The sequence below is a fragment of the Miscanthus floridulus genome, chromosome 5 (genome assembly GCF_019320115.1).
Source record: "Miscanthus floridulus cultivar M001 chromosome 5, ASM1932011v1, whole genome shotgun sequence".
Lineage (NCBI taxonomy): Eukaryota > Viridiplantae > Streptophyta > Magnoliopsida > Poales > Poaceae > Miscanthus > Miscanthus floridulus.
Window position 1 is genome coordinate 111,423,392 of NC_089584.1, and position 17,969 is coordinate 111,441,360.

General features: G+C 40.7%; 1 protein-coding gene across 3 annotated transcripts; it reads right to left on the minus strand.

Moving 5' to 3' along the window:
* Positions 1–590: 590 nt before the first annotated feature.
* LOC136453043 (clp protease adapter protein ClpF, chloroplastic-like) lies at positions 591–5,184 on the minus strand. 3 transcript variants are annotated; one of them, XM_066453620.1, is made up of 11 exons: positions 5,004–5,184; positions 4,061–4,389; positions 3,707–3,766; positions 3,533–3,624; positions 3,234–3,312; positions 3,063–3,156; positions 2,438–2,550; positions 1,832–1,877; positions 1,339–1,379; positions 1,078–1,248; positions 591–1,005 (listed from the first exon to the last, which is right to left on the minus strand). In XM_066453620.1, exons 2-10 carry the CDS (start codon positions 4,379–4,381, stop codon positions 1,093–1,095), a joined length of 1,002 nt encoding a protein of 333 aa, XP_066309717.1. In that variant the 5' UTR covers positions 4,382–4,389; positions 5,004–5,184; the 3' UTR covers positions 591–1,005; positions 1,078–1,092. The 3 variants fall into 3 exon arrangements, with proteins under 3 accessions (XP_066309717.1, XP_066309715.1, XP_066309716.1); XM_066453618.1 differs by having other exon boundaries at positions 4,061–4,490; XM_066453619.1 differs by having other exon boundaries at positions 4,061–4,490; positions 5,000–5,184.
* Positions 5,185–17,969: the final 12,785 nt, after the last annotated feature.

Below are 17,969 nucleotides of genomic sequence, written 5' to 3' on the forward strand. Positions count from 1 at the left end.
AATTTTCAACAGTTCCAATGGTGTAACTTTTCTGACCACCGCTCGTGTAAAAAGAAGGGAATCCGCGCCGTTTCTGCGCTCCATCTTGGCAGTCACAAAGAAATGTAGTCTTCAGCTCTATTATGATTGTATCTTTTCCCCCAAAGAAAGGCTAGCACAAGCAGTCAACGGAAATTGTTATTTCCACATCATCCCATATTCCCATGATAGCAGAGTCCAAACTACTACGGCCTTGATTAGTTCCTCCTCTAAAATTTACTCTCTATCATAACGAATATTTAGACACATGCATAGAGTATTAAATATAGACTAAAAAATAACTAATTGCACACATTGCGACTAATTTACGAGACGAATTTTTTAAACATAATTAGTCCATGATTTGATAATGTTGTGCCACAGTAAATATATGCTAATGATGAATTAATTAAACTTAATAAACGTCTCGCAGGTTATTAAGGAATTCTATAATTTATTTTATTATTAATATCCGAACACTCCCATATGACACCACAATATGACATCCTAAACTTTACTCACTAGATTTAAACACCGCCTACATGTGAAGCCTTCGCATAAGTTATTCGAGATTCCACAGAAGTTGCCAGTATTACATATGCACAATTGTCCATCAGAGGGTACAGTACAGAACTAGATAGATCTCGGAGAACTACACACAGAACATCCATAGGGATATTTTTTTCTTTCTTCCTTTCTTTTATTTTTCGTTTACATTTATCGATGGTATAACGTAAAAGCAAGGCACATGTAGCATGGCTTAATCGATTGGTGACAGTAAAACTCTAAAAAAAAAATCTCCGATCTGCAAGGTTGGACGGCATATACAGAGGATAACTGCAGGTTACTGAGGATGCCTAGTTCGCCAACGGCTGTCTTGTCTTACATCTGCCATCTCAAGCTGTACCAGATAGTTCATCACTTCGCATCTCAGTTGGTGGCGGTGAATAAAAATGGTTCCAAAACACCTCTAGCAACATGAAGGCACTGCATAGACAGGGATTAAAGCTAAGTTTGCAGGTCAGTTTGATGATGCACAAATACCATTTTAAGTGATACCTTGCCCTTCAGGCTTCAGCTATTTGTGTTGCCATCGTTGTCACTTTCATCTCCAGAAGCTTCATAACGTGGCTGGTCATACTTCTCACGGAGCTGCTTGATAGGGATGAAATCCCCAGCTGTGTCCTCACCGTAAAAGAGAAATTCAATGTAGGGGTGATCAAACCTTCCCTACAGTACAAAAAGGGAACAATATTACTTAAGCTCAACAAGTACAACCCGAAGTGTTGAGCAACAATCATATGAGGAACATATACCCACTTTTTCTGATTCTTCAGCTGGAGAAAGATTCTCTTCTGCGACTGAAATTCAAAACTGAAATATCAAAACTGCACAAGTTTCTTTAAAGGTGCATGTATCTTCGATAATGAAAACTGTGGAATAGCCTCTATCCTGTTTCAATTTCCATGCACCCTTTGACTCATAAAAGTTCATTTTAGATATAGCTATGAAATTGTCGAATCATAACAAGAGATGCATTATTTTATCTGGCAATGCCAAATTTAAACCCTCAATTGCATATATTAGAACAACTATTCTTTTTTCTTGAATTAGCAGGAGGGGTGTGTATCAATGTATTAATAGATAGTGGAATGGTTCTCGTACACTGCCCCTTGGGGAGAAGTGAAAAAAGGAAAAATAAAATTAAAAAAAAAAGATCTCTAGATTAACATGTGCATCAAAGGAAGAGAGAACAATTGGCCAAACTGGGAACAAAAAATATCAACTAACAAAAAGAAAGAGGAAAGCATACCATATGCAACCAGCAGTTCTGGATCAACATAAACATCAACCAGGACCTGAAACATTAAACAATAAATTAAATAGCATGCCAAAGTCTCAAAAGACCAGAAACTGAAACTGATAATGAAGAATCAGCTCACAATGCATTGCTACATACTTGTATTGTATACCTAAGAAAATTGGTTCTAAGAGGATGTGCACCCAGAGAGAAACAGCTCATTTAACAAATGTCAATACTCAATACTGCTGATCATGGGCTGTCGGCTGGGCCTTATGGGCTGGACGGCAGGAGGGTAGGTTATTTCAATAATAAATGTCACAGAATAGAAACAATATCAAAGTCCTGATATAGGATAATTAGCAATTTCAGGACATGTCTGCGAGTGTACAATTATGAATTCATAAATTGTACAAGCATGTTAGTTATGATCAGGTGAACAAACAAGTTAGCCTTTGCCAGGATTGTCATATATAACATGTTATCATTCTGCTAGTCTAGTGCAGCTGCAGTTTAGTGTAAACTTGACAAAAATAGCTTACTATAATCTACAAGAAAAAATTACTGAGATCTGCTATAAACTGTGGATACTGATACAACTTTGGAAGCTGTACTTGCCTGATAAAAAGGTTGATTTGGACCTTTAGACAGCTTCTCCACATTTGCTGTCTCCATCCAGGACTTGGATTCACAGCACACCGGATCCATGCCACATATCACGCCTCTATATCCTTCAGCATGAGTGCATGATGGTGCAAAATTGAAGTCAGGATGAACTAGAGTATTCACCAAGTCAACTTTAAAACCAAATACTAAACTATGGATTTAATCTCAAAAGCAAATGAGGATGAATAAAGCTACAGATAAGCTTTATCAACAGATTGAAAATGAAGAAACACACTAGGCAGCCTAATTACATAGCTTATATAAAAATCTAGAAGTTATTACGTTAGTTCTGGTTCAGTCCAAGCTGATAGTGTAGAGTATTTTTAGTGAATCTGGTTCAATCCCAACTGAAACAATGAAAATAAGGACTTGAAGGTGCCTTTCAAAGATATTGAGAATGTTGAAAACAAATAGCACAAAGTGGACGCCTATTGTTACAAAAAGAGGACCAATTTAAAATGCTTTTGAGTGTCCATATTGTGAGCCAAAGGTTTTGAAGAAAATGCATATTCATTGAGATTATGCATAGCTACATAGGACAAGGTGAACTATATTTAGATTGTATAGAAATACTCACCATGTATATTGTGACGTACTTTCTGCCCTAATCGAAAAGCATATTTCACATTTTGATAAGCAAGAGCTTTAGCAGATACGGCAAGAGACTCGGCCTACATGACATTAGAAGTTCATATGTAAGTTACTGAACAAAATAGTCATAAGACTAGCCCCCCTCAGTTTTTTATACCTCAAGTTTGGCAATGTCATCACGGAGACCAGCTGCCAAAGCATAGTTTTCACTGTCAATAGCTTTCTGCAAATCTGCACTGTAATAAAAGGGGGGAAATTTAAGGTAGCTTCCAAATGGATCGATTTTGGTTGCCCAATAACTGGTTTTCCCTCATCAGATTTGCTACGGTATAGGTCAAATAACAAAGGGGAGCACCAGAACATATGAATTCTTCATGTGAACAATGTGTATGTGAGAACATGTACAAGTGCACTCAATCTTCTTATTATCATGGAACGCTTGAAATGGTAACATACCGCACACGTAAAAGATTTAGAGCTTTGTCTTGAGCTTCAGTCTTTGGAGATCCCCTTTTAGCTTCACGCTGCCTAATAATTTCTGTTTCAATCTACAAAAGGGTATCTTCTTTAGCAAGCTCTCATCATATGTATTCCCTTCCCATGAACTTGGAAGTGAAGTTTTTATGTTACCTCGGTTAGTTTTTCTCTCAATTGCTTTGCCACATCAAATTGTTCTATATTCAATGCATACTGGTAAAAACCAAACAACCAAGAGTGAGCCAGGAAAAATCAAATAATACTCACAGCAGTGTAGTGATGGCATGTTCAGTGTTCAGTAAATAGACCATACACTAGACAATAGATCAGTGAAATAATAGGTATATGAAAAACATTAGCAGCTGGAGCAGTAGCTTCTGTTTGTGATAGATTATAGAATGCAACGGTTTAAACAAATAAAATCTGATCACAGGGAGAAGACATCCCCCTGGTTTTGTCTTAAGAGAGGAGTGTTGAGTACCCAAGAATAAATAAGCAACTACTCACTTGTATACGGGTCTGTAGATCCATCTGGAAGTAGAAGATCAAGATATCTTCATTAGCAGACTCACTGCGCTCCAGCCTTGCATCATTGCTACGTCCATCTCCTCCAAACAACCATCTAGCATTAGTTCTTACAGCAGCATTCATTCTTCTTCCATTGGCCTTCATTTGTGGTTTATGCACACACCAATGCAAAGAGTACAATCCCTGGCTTACTGAATTAACCTCACAAGGTAGCCTCACATCGTTCCTTGCGACACAAGCCCCTCTGCAGTTTCCTCCATGGGGTGAGGCAACTGAACCGCATATCGAGATGCCCTGCATTATATGGGCTTGAAACATGGGGCAGTTCAATCACAATTTGCGCAGGTCGGTCCAAATCAATGGAGGTCGCCTGTGGCAAATGGCATCTCCAATTCTGGCAAAGCACGAACTGAATAATAATAATATTATGAGCACAGCAACTTTTGCCTCGTGCACGCAAAACTTTAACAAATTGCTTAATGCTCTGAAACTAGTAAGGTACTCTGTCAACTATTCAATGCTTGGGACTTTGGCCTCAGGAGACAGGACTGAGACACTGAGTGGTTCACGACACCCTACAATTTGTAACAAGAACGAAGCAAGGAACATCAATTTCTAGCTTGTCTATAGACTGAGGACAATCTATTATTCTGTTCACAGTTACAGGCAATCGCATGGGTCTTTAATCCGCGCACGCGCACGGGCCGCACTGACGCCTAACGCGAGCGCGCAAAGGGGGCAGGCGATGGGGTGAGCACGAGAAGCGTCAGGCATTGGGGAACAAGCACCGGGCCGAGCGGCGACCGCGCATGGCAGAGCAGCGTTGCAGCGGCGCTCCGCCGCGGTGAGCAGAGCTCTGTATGGAACCGAATTTGGGGAGAATCTTCAATCCTAGTGGTGTGGGGAGGGATAGCTCACCTACCGGAACCGGGCGACTGCTCCTGCGCGTCGGGAACGGAGAGGGCAGGAAGGTGACGGGGCCGAGTGCCCGAGTTACAGCCGCGCCATACTGCTTCTGCAGACTGCAGTTCTGCTAGCTACTGTTGGTGTGGATAGAGAAGAAGGGAGCCTGGTCGCCTCACCCCCTCTCCCCTCACCTGAACCAGTCGCTCTGGAAACTGAAAATACTCGAACCGTGCATACGGCCCAGATACTACCAGTACCAGCATACCGGGTCAGCCAGGGGCCCAGGAGGCCAGGACCACTCCTTCACGGCTTCACCAGTTTTGGATGAGCCCAAGATGCATCCCTCAAAATCTTACTAGCACCTAAGATGTTGCAGATACCATTTAGGACTTGAATGCACGTGTATTTACCTTAATCCACATACATGTGTTGAAGTGAAATCAGAAGTGACACTAGGTCTAGCTTGTCGATTGCCCAGGCACCAGGTAAAAAAATGTTTTACCACTAAACAGCTTTGTTGACGTTGAGGATGACCCCAAACCAACACACTAGCAGGGCCTTGACGCCCAAAGAGGTTGCACACAACCTGCAACGCAGCAAGAACGCGGCGTAATCGATCAAACCAATCTAAAGACCGATGAGACCGATGTAGAACTTGTTCTTGGCTGGAAAGCTCCCGAACTTCTCCCGGGAAGACCCGTCAGGGAGGAGCACGTGGAGGATCTCCTAGGACCAGTAAAGCCACCTAGGATGCCGCTAAATCTCGTCGGGAAACTCAACGAACAGCAAGAGAGGTTGAGAGAGGGGAATTAGGGCGTAAGGAATTGATAGATTGATTTGTATGACGATTGGAGAGATGAGAACTCAATCGGCCATGATCCTCTCATATATATAGAGGGGATGGTCTTATCCCAGTAGAAAACCTCTCCAAACCTTATTTTCCAAGTTTTCCACGAGTTTGGAACAGTTTGGATCGGAATCCAAGAGGCTAGATCCAAACAGGATTTTCTGTGAGGTATGTCGGAAGTCCCGACTTGTGTCGGAACTCCCGACAGTCGGAACTTCCGACTTTTATCGGAACTCCCGACGTAGGGATAACCCCAGATACCTGAGCAGATTTCTTCAGGCTTCCCGGAAGTCCCGACACCCGTCGAAACTTCCTACAGTCAGAAGTCCCGACTTGGGTCGGAACTCCCGACAACGAGACATCTTTCTGAGGGCATAACTTCTTCATCCGGACTTCGAATTAGACGTTCCATATATGTTTTTTTATCGTCTCGACGAGAGGAATGCAATGGTGAAGTCCATTTCACATTTTGACAACTTTACAAAATAAACATTTTTGGTTGTCAACATATGCCCCCTGTTTTCAAGTGAATGATGCATGAACCTGAAAACACTTATTCAAAACCAAACAGCGACGATACCCATCTCATCGGTTGCTTAGTAACTAAGGGCAATGTATACATCGGCCATTTTTTCTAAGGGCGATACATATATCGGCCATTGTTTGAAGAGCACTTAGGCTTCTTGCCAAACACTTGGAAAGTACCCTTTCAAGTACTTCCCGTTGAATGCTCTCGTGAGACGTTCACCTTGCAATGTCTCTAGCACATATGAATTTCCGAATATAACTTTGATCACTTTGTAAGGACCTTCCCAATTCGGTGACCACTTGCCAAATTGATTGCTCTTCGATCTAATTGGTAGTATGGTTTTCCACACCAATTCTCCCACCTGGAAGGATTTGCTCCTGACTTTCTTGTTGTATGCTTTGGCAACTCGAGCTTTATCTTTCTCTATTTCCTTGAGAGCTTTTAATCTCACATCAGTCACCTCATCGATATTATTCATCATCAAATCATGATACACAACAACTGATAAATCATTTTGTTTAGCAAGCCTGTATGCATCCAAATTCACTTCGACAGGCAACACGACCTCTTGGCCATATACTAACTCAAAAGGAGTAACCTTTGTAGCACCATGCCTTGAAATGCGATGTGCCCATAGAGCCTCAGACAAAACTTCATGCCATCTCCTTGGATTCTCCTCAATTTTTTTTGATGAGCTTGATCAAAGTCTTATTACTAGACTCAGCTTGGCCATTGGCTTGAGCATAGTATGGAGATGAATTGAGCAACTTGATCTTATATAATTCGGCAAATTCCCTCACCTCTTTAGACACAAACGATGTCCCTTGATCTATAGTTAATATTTGAGGGATGCCGAATCTATGAATAATATGCCTAGTAATGAACTCAATTACTTTCTTGTGTGTCATATTCTTCAAAGGAACTCCCTCGGTCCACTTAGTAAAGTAATCCATAGCAACTAACACAAATCGGTGTTCCTTCGAAGATGGGAGATATATTTGGCCAATGAAGTCTAACCCCCAACCACGAAAAGGCCATGATTTCATGATAGGACGAAGCACAGCAGCGGGCACAAGCTGAATATTTCCAAACTTCTGGCACTCTTCGTAACCTTTGTAGTAGCGAAAACAATCAGCCATCATAATAGGCCAATAGAAACCAGCTCTACGCAATAACCACTTCATCTTCAAGGCCTATTGATGCATACCATAGATGCCTTCATGGACTTCTCCCATAGCCACTCTTGTCTGATCTGATCCCAAGCACTTAAGCAGTAAATCTTCGGTGGTTCTTCGATAGAGCTCATCATTATACAATACATATTTGAAAGCGCTCCGCCAAACACTTTTATCTATTTTGGCACTTGGATCACGTAGATATCTCAATAAGGGAGTCCTCCAATCTTCTAAATCGGCCCCAACATCACTGGACATTATATCGGGCCGATTTGATAGCTTCTCGGGCGAATTGACTGGGTTGGTCAAAGGGGAGTCGGCTGAGCCAACAGGGCCAGTAGGCTTAGCCAATTTGGAGGTGTCGGCTTGGACGACTAGGGTAGTCGGCTTAGCCAACTTGGCCACAACAGAAGAGTAGTCAGCTGTGCCAACTTGGTCAGTCGGCTTAGCCGACTGGTAATCTTCATGCATCGGCTATTCTTGAATATGGAAATTATATCAACTGACATCATAGCCAGATGCTTGTTAAGCTAACATGTTGGCCTTTTGATTTTCATGCCTCGGAATATGCCGAATTTGAAATTCGGTAAAAGAATCAATAACATCAAGGCAAGCACCAAGACAAGCTCTTAGTGATCCTTCTAAATATTGAAATTCACCAGCAACTTGTTGTACTACCAACAAAGAATCACCATAAGCTTCAACATGTTTTACTTCCATAGACCACAACATGATCAACCCGAATAATAGAGCTTCATATTCGGTTTGATTGTTGGTACAAGAGAAATCTAATCGGCTTAACATTCCAATTTCAGCACCATTAGGAGAAATAAGATAATACCAACACCTTGGCCATCTTTACAAACCGATCCATCAAAGTATAATTTCCATGGAGTAAAAGTAAGGTAATTGACTTCATCATCTAAATCAATACCATGCTCAACAATAAAATCAACAAGAACTTGACCTCTTAATGTTTTCAATGGTTCAAAAGTCAAGTCATATTCTATTAGTGCGTATGCCCATTTGCCTATCCTTCCACGAAGAATTGGTCGATATAACATGTGCTTTATCACATCGGCCTGGCAAGCAACTACACATGTACTAGACAAAAGAGAATGTCTCATCTTAGCACAAGCATAGTACAGTGATAAGCATAATTTTTTTATATGGGCATACCTTGTCTCGGGATCAAAAAGACAACGACCAAGATAAGGAATCATATATTCTTTACCTTCATCTTCTTGAGTCAAAACAGCCCCGATTACCTTCTCTTCTGCAGCAATATATAACTTGAAAGGAACTCCTCTCTTAGGTGCACGAAGAACCGGTGGTGTTGACAAATATTCCTTTATCTTTTTGAATGCCTCTTGTTGTTTTGCCCCCCAAGTGAACTCAGATTCATCCTTCAGCTTCAATATAGGGGTGAAAGGAATAATTTTCCTAGACAAGTTAGCAATAAATCTCCTCAAGTAGTTCACTTTTTCCAAGAACTTTTGCAAGTCCTTCTTGCACGTAGGTGCCTGAACTTTCTTGATCTTCTCTATCCTCTTGGGATCAACCTCTATGCCCTTATCATGAATTATGAAGCCTAAAAACTTTCCAGCCGATACTCCAAAAGCACATTTGAGTGGGTTCATCTTCAATCCATAGCGGCGCATCCTCTCAAAAGCAAGACACAAATCGGCCAAATGAGATTTATGGGCAGTCAATTTGATCACAATATCATCAATGTACACCTCCATAATCACCCCCAATTAAATCATGGAAAATCAAATTCATAGCTCTTTGATAAGTAGCACCTGCATTCTTCAGTCCAAATGTCATCACAACCCACTCAAAAAGACCAACAAACCCAGGCCATGTGAAGGCCGTCTTAGACATATCTTCCTTGGCCATGAAAATCTTATTATAACTAGCATTACCATCAAGAAAGCTAATAACCCAGTGTCCTGAAGCATCATTGATAAGCATATCGGCTATAGGCATAGGATACTCATCTTTCGGAGTAGCTCTATTCAGATCTCTAAAATCAATACATACTCTGATATTCCTAGAATCCTTCTTCTCAACAGGCACAATATTAGAGACCCACTCTGCATACCTGCATGGCTGGATAAACCCTGCTTGCAACAGCCAATTAATATCTTCTTTAATCCTATCATAAATTGTAGAATTAAATCGACGGGGTTTTTGCTTGAAAGACATGAATCCTTTCTTAATAGGGAGCCGATGCTCAACAAGCTCTCGGCTCAATTCAGGCACCTCTGTATAATCCCATGCAAAACAATCAACATATTCCTTGAGAAGCGTGATTAACTCAACTTTGTAATCGGCTTCCAAATTTTAATTAATAAATGCCGACCGGGGCACAGAGCCATCCCCAATATCAATTTGTTCCAAAGGGTCGGCCGACGTAAAACCTTGGCCCAACTTATCAAGCTCATCAAAATCATCAATAGCCTCATAGGCATCGGTCTTATTAGTCTGATACTGTTCAACAAGGTGTTTTAACCATTCAACGTTAGCATCCATTATAATAATAATTACATGATGATATTGAGCTGATTATCAATCGGCTTCAAGGACATAGGAACAAAACCTTACCTGGTAACACTAATAAATTCAAAACTAGAAAGATCTCTACCAGATAAGCAAGCACTAGCATCATGCCCCCCGAGTGTAGGAGCATCGGCTGCAGCAACATTAGCCGATGAATCTGAATGCACGACCTCAATAGCATCTCCCACCCATTGGATGAGAAATTGGTGCAAGCTTGATGGCACGCAACGACTAGCATGGATCTAATCACGCCCAAGTATCAAGTTATAACTACCTTGCACGTCGGCGATGAATAACACCGTGGCCAAAGTCTTGCTTCCAATGGTGAGCTCCATGTTAGCAACTCCTCTGGCTAGAATAGGAGCACCTCCTTGAAAGGTCCTTGTGTGGTTTTAGTAATTGAGTGACAACCTAGGTGGACTAATTATGTTTATATGAGATACATATGTGATTAGTCTACAGATACATATGTGTGAGCAACATATGCCATGAAGGTGAAAATGGCTTGGAGATGTTGCAAAGCTCACACATGTGATGATGAAGGAGCTCATTGCACATGAGACATGACATTGAATCATGTGATCAAGGTGGAGAAGATCAAGACATGACTTGGCTTGATGGACCGGTTGCAAGCGTGAAGGGCAAGTTGGAGGCTTTGGAGCGATGGACAGCGTGGCGATGAAGCTTAAGCAAGACTTGGCGCCGATGGACGAATGCAACAGTGAAAAGCAAGTGAAGTCAAGATCAATGAACCAATATGATCACGTGATGATATGAAGTGGTTCATATCATTGTTGATCATGTTGGTGCATGTGTTGCATCGACATTGGAGGAGATGAAATGAAATGCGCAAGGCAAAGGTATAACCTAGGGCATTTCATTTCACTGGTCATAGGTGTATAGAGAAGTTGATGACCGGGTTTAGGATAGATGGCCGTACTACCAAGAGGGGCAAACTTATTTACAAATCGGTCATCTAGTGCCACTCGAGTGATCTAACTTTGCATCATCGCTAGGATCGAGTGGTGTGGCAAGTTGAGTGGCTAATCCTTTGGAAAATATTTATGAAAATGCTAACACACATACACATGGTGGTGTACACTTGGTGGTGTTGGCACATTTACAAAGGAGATAAATTGGAGTTGATGTGGATCAACTCGGTGAAGGAACGGAGGCAAGGGTTCGAACTCCACCAGCGCCCTATATAGAAAAGATAGGGTCTCACAGAGTGGACCGGATGCTGGTCACGTGGTGACCGGACGCTGGGGTCCTACGTCCGGTCAGTGGCTACAGAGAGCGTGTAGGCGTTGGTCTTCGATCGGACGCTGGGGCTAGAAGTGTCCGGACACTGACAGGGTGCGTCCGGTTAGGCTAACGTACGGTGACGTAGGTGACACAGAAAAGTTGGAGAAGGGTCAAACACTGATGCTGTGTCCGATCATGACCAACCGGATGTGTCCGGTCGTGACTGGAACCTTACTAGAAATGACCGGACATTGGGGGCCTGCGTCCGGTCACTTTGAGCAGCTGTGTCCTGTCATCACTTGACCATTGAGATTAGCTAAACAATGTTTGAAGCCGATGACACGTGGCAAGCATTGGGCAACCGAACGCTAAGGTCCTACGTCCGATCGATATGACCGACGCGTCCGGTCAACCCGAAAAACGCCTAGTGAAGGGGTAATGGCTATTTTAGCCCGTGGGGCTATAAATAGAAGGGGTCTCGGCCTTGGGCTGAGAGCTGAGCACACTAGAGCCTTGGTGGCTTGTGTAGTAGTGCTTGGGAGCCCTCCATCTCACATATGCTTGGTAGTGATCATCCAATTGTGTGAGAGCGATTCTAGTATGATTGCATCGTGAGGTTGCATCGAGTGGCACTAGGTGATCAAGTTATAAGCCAATGGTGCTTGTTACTCTTGGAGGTTGCCACCTCCTAGACGACTTGGTGGTGGTCTCCGTCGAAGCCCGCAAGAAGCTTGTGCGGTGCTCCGGAGAAGAGCTTTGTGAGAGGCATTGTGCTCGCCCTGCGGGAGCTACGAAGAGCAACTCTAGTAAAGCGTGTCATTGAGCTATCCTCACTTTTGGGGTAGGTTCTTGCGGTGCTCGATGTGCGGGCTTAGCGGGTGATGCCAATTAGCCACCAAACCACCAAGTGAGCGGTCGACACAACGGGGACCAGCGTGTTGGCAAGCACGTGAACCTCAGAAGAAAACCACCATGTCAACCTTGTTCTCCCCGTTGGTTTGCAATCCCCTTATACAAGCTTGTGATTACTTTTATATACATTGTGCTTGTGTAGTTGCTCTTGTGATTAGTTAGCTTGTGTAGCTCACTAGTTACCTTCTTACTTATGTAGCATAGAAGTAGCCCCCTTGCGTGGCTAATTTGGTTTGTGTAACCTTGTTAGTCACTTTGCTTAGTTTGTGTAGCTAAGTATTTACGCTCTCTATTTTGGCATTGGTTGTCTTGTTTTTTTTAGCATTGCTAGTGAGCTTAGGTGGCTTTGTGCTTTTGCTTACTAGCATGTGTAGGAGCTCCCTTGTTGCTCAGAGTACTAGTGGCATAGGTTTGTGTGATCTTACTTCTACAATTGGTTAGGTGAGCTCTAGCTAGCTCGGCACCTTTGTTGCTAAATAAGGATCCTTGCAAGGTGCTAGAGAACAAAGATAGAGGGGTGTAGTCTTGGCTAGACCAATAGTATTAATTCCGCACTTATTTTGGTTAGCCGACGCAATTAATTTTAGAAAGGACTATTCACCCCTCTCTAGTCCGCCATCTCGACCTTATAAGTGGTATCAGAGCTAGGTCTCTCATTTGTGGTCTTCACTGACCCGAGAGGATGACGTCTAGTGGGCTAGATGTTTGTGAGACACATTTTTTATGGCACAAACTTTGCACTTTGAAAAAATCACATGCTTGATCATTTTTGTGCAAAGGGACCTAAGTTTTGGTGGATTGTCACTAGTGGTCTCACTCATGTCTTGGACCATAGAAATCTCACCAAAGCTCAAAGAGTTCTCTATGAACTTGATGCACATGCTTGTTGTTATCTAACAAATGCTTTGAGCTTTGATTTAATAAAAAGGATAAACTATGTGGAAACCGCTCGTGAGATATGGGAGTCAATCAAGCACACCTACAGTGATTCCTCCATGTGGGATGATGGCAAATTCAAGGAGGATGAGCCCAAGAAGGAGGCACATGAGTGTGTTGAGCATAGCCACAATTCAGTAATTGTGGAAGATTGCTCCACCTCATGGTCAAGTGATGATGATGATCACACCACAAGATCACTTGACAAGGGTGATGATAATGCCACAAGTGTTGCAAATGATGATGCTATCCCATGCACACTTGATGGTGATGTTGGTTCATGCTCAAGCTATGATGATGATGCTACTACAAGCTCTCAAACTACACCACATTGTCTCATGTCACAAGGTGACACCAAGGTATCAAATGATAATGTGGTTGATTATGTTGATTCATATGATGAGCTTGTTAGTAGACTTGCTAGCATGACCATATCTTTAGAAAATGAGAAAGCTAAAACATTGAAATTGGAAAATAAAAACTCATTTCTAAAGAACTCTTGTGAAGAACATAAGAAATTACTTGATGCTTTTAAATCTTCACATGATGAGCTAAAATTGAATCATGAGACACTTCTTGCATCTCATGATAAATTATTAGAACAACATGCCTCTCTCATTAAATTGTTTATAAAGAACTTAAAAATAATAAGAGCTCATCAAATGGGTCAATTGATCAATCACATATTGTTGCTAACCCTTATGATGTAGGTAAGAAGAATGTATCCACCTCTTATGATGATTTATTAGATATGCCATGCTCTTCACATATAGATACTTGTTCTACTTCTATGTCTTGTGAGACTAACCTTTTAAAGGAGAACAATGAGCTAAATGAACAAGTGAAGAAATTAAGCAACAAGTTAGAGAGGTGCTACAACTCTCAAGTCACCTTTGAGCATATGTTGAATACTCAAAGAAACTTTGGTGATAAGAGTGGCGTCGGCTTCAAGACTAGCAAAGTCAATCATCAAGAAAGCCGCAATGACATAAGTGGCATTGGCTTCAACAAGAGCAAGATCAAGGGTAAAAGATGGGGCGAAAGAAGATATAAAAGAGAGATAAAGAAGCAAGAACAAGAGAAGCTCTCTCATTTCATATGCTTCAAGTGCCATGAAGTGGGACATCTTGCAAATGGTTGCCCCAATGAAGAAAAGCTCAAGTTGAAGAAAGAAGAAGAGAGGCTAAGGCATGTTAAGTGCTTCAAGTGCCACACTTGGGATCATCTTACCTTAATGTGCCCAACCAAACGATTGGTGAAGCAACTAGAAGAGTCTCAACCAAAGCCACAAATTGAGCAAGAGAAGATACCCTAAGAGCAAATCAAGATCAACCATGAAGATGGTGGTGATTTGATGATAAAGAAGAAGAAAACTAGAAGGGGTGGAAAAGCAAGAGAAAGAGCAATGTGTCCAAGGATAAATCAAGATGCAAAGCAAGTGAGCAAGAACGAAGAAGAGAAAATAAAGAAGATTGCTCACATGAGATGCTATAGTTGTGACACATTGGGCCACCTAGCTTCAGGTTGTCCAAACAAGCTTGAGAAGAAGGCTTAAGCAAACAAGGAGAAGCAAGGCAATGAGAAGCACAACATGAGCAAGGAAGAAAAGGCTCAAGCAAAGAGAAAGTGCTACTCATGCCAGGAAAGGAGACACATGGCATATTCATGTCCCCTAAGTAACATTTCTAAGCCTATTTCAATTAGTGATGATTCTATGCTTAGAAAGGATGGTAATGGTGCCTCTATGATTGCTATTGCAAAACATCTCATTATTCATACTAAGGCTATGTCTAAGTATGTTGCACCTAACTTGAGAGGACCCAAAATTGTTTGGGTACCATCAAAAAGTGGATGATTGTTTGTAGGTACCATTGGCATTGGAGACTTGATTTAATTGATTTCATATTGATCATCATATGTTGAGTCAAGATATGAAGCCTAGTGCACATCCAAACCCAATGCCAAGTGAAAATTGAGTGAAGTCCAAGTGCTATCAACATACACGTGTCATATTCAAGTTGGGGTGATTTATTGGAATATTTGATGGCTTGCAAAAATATTTGAGTCAAAACTTGCTAATTGGATGATTATGAGCTAACCAAGGTATATCTTTTGTTGATTATTTTATTTGGGTGCATATGAGTTGATTGAATTGGATAAATATGCAATATTGCTTGCTATAAGTTGATTGAATGGATAATTGCTTAGTAATTAAGTTTGGATTGATTTGTGTTCGATAAATTCATGAGATGACATTTAGTAAGTGGATTGCATGGATTTATATCTTGTGAAAGTATTCAAACAAGTTGGTTTCAAGTTTGATTCATACTTGATGAAGTATAGCTCAAGTGATTGAAATCTGTCCTATATTGAAAATCTGAGCTAGCTGTGATCTTAGCCATGTTTGAGTGATCAAAACTTATTGAATTGGCATGAAAATTGGTGTACATGCTCTAGACTTATGTTATGAGATGCTGTAGAAATTTCATGAGAATTGGATAAGAGATGCCTTGGTTTTGGAGTGAAATTTGTCAGCTATAGTGCAGCAGTTTTCAGCATATAGCACTGGTGGAATAATTGAAATCTGGTAGCAATCTATAAGTCAAATGAAGCTCAAATTTTTACAGCTGCTAGATAACTAAGTGAAGCACATATCCACCAAATTTCGTGGTATTTAGATTTGTACTTTGGGAGATATGCTTATTTCTTTAAAGAGTACAAAATCTGCCAAAAAAGTGACAAATGTTGGATTGATCTAGAGTCACTTTGATTGAAAGGTCCTCAAATAGAAAACATGTTTAAGAGTAATTGAGGTACCTAAGTTGGTTTTGATATGATCTAAAAGCATAACAAGATATGAGTACAAGGCTATTTGATTGTGAAGTGTACTTTGCACACTTTTGGTATAAGATGAAGATCAAGATCAAACTCAAGTTGAAGATGAAGTTTAAATTCTAGATATGATTAGAGATCATTTGGTAGAAAGAAAAGGGCTTAAACAAGTAGAAAGAAAAGGACTTAAAGAAGGAATCAAGGTTACTCATCAAGTTAAGTCCATCACTTGGATCAATCAATCAAGTTATTTCAAGCGAGTATCAAGAATGGTTCTTTGGAAAGAGATCACTTCTCCCTAGTGTAGGGGCTTGCCACCTATGTGTAAGTAAACCAAGTATGGTACTTGGAAGGCTAACATGAAAGTGGTAATCCGAGGGACATTTGAGATGCTTAGTTGAAGCAATCAAAAGGGTTGATTAAGAAAAAGCAAAAATCACCCAAAAGAAAGCTAGTCATGATATTTCAAGTGGTATTCCAAATAGTTCTCTCATGCAAGCAAAGATCAAAAGATGAAGCAAGCCAACCACAACAAGAAAATACACTTGATCATAAGTGATATTCATTTCATATGGGTGAAGAGTGGAATTCAAAATGGTGTCTATTAGTCTTCACCAAGCTTATAATTGGACTTCACATTGCTATTGGAGTAATGAATTGGAATCTATGTGACTATCCTCTACTCCAATATAGCAAAGGTATCATTGTAATGTGCATAATCATTTCATCCCTTACTAGTATGTGGTTAGTATATGTAGTACATGCTTCATAAGATCATGCATAACAAATGAAATGTTTAAATTCATAACCTACCACTATTGGTTGAATGATTACTTGATCTAGTGGTTAGTATATGAATTTATTCATGAGCTAGTGAACCCAATTACTTGACTTAATTTGGATTGCTAACAAGTGACAAGTACAATATTGGCAAGATAACTCTTGCAAAAGGTGTGAAGAAGCTTGTCATTGGTTCAAACTAGACTTGAAAGCTTAGGCAAATCAATTTAATTCAAGTCAACCATAGATGCTCATGATAGTGATAAGAGTACAAGCACAAGATAACAATGTAAATGGATATCTAGTTTGTTTGTTACAAGTGGTATCTAGACTCAAGTATTTCATCAAGAATCTATAAGTGATGTCTAGATCAACTCACAAGTGATATCCTATAAGTGGTACTCATGAAGATAGCAAATGTTCAAGAAATAATTCTTATTGATAAATCCAACAAGTGGTTCCATACTAAAAGATTCTTTCAAGTGGTATCACATCTACATATGGTATCAATCATGCAAGATGATGGTTCCACAAGTGATCTTCAACTTTAAGTGATCATCAAATGAAGAATGCATCCCTCACCTACAAAAGCTCAAGTGTATCAAATGGATGACCCATGCTATCACATAGGGGGAGGTGTATCATAAATTGATATCAACATCAAAGATCCTATGTGTGGTATCTCAAGAAGCCCTACACAAGATACAAGTGGTATAGGTTACAAGTGGTATCTTCAAGTGGTGTCATTCCACCAATCAAATGATGTCCATAAAAAATGCAAGATTCAAGCCTCAACCATCTATCCCAAATGCATACCTTTGCATTAATGAGAAGTACACCTTTTATGGAAATTGATGATAAAGGGGGAGAGATTGTACAAAGATATGAAAGCTTTGAAATTAAGATTGTACAAGGGGGAGAGATTGTACAAAGATATAAAAGCTTTGAGATTAAGATTGTACAAGGGGGAGAGATAAGATGTGAAAACTTTGGGAGAGATTGAGACAAAGAAGTAGAGGTTAGACATGGACATGGACAAAGAGGGAGCAACATTGAAGAAAAGAGATGGATCAAATTTCTTGGACAAGAGAAGCACACAAGTAGGGGGAGCAAGCTCATGAACTTTGATTGATTACATTTGATATGTGCATATTCATGTGCTTA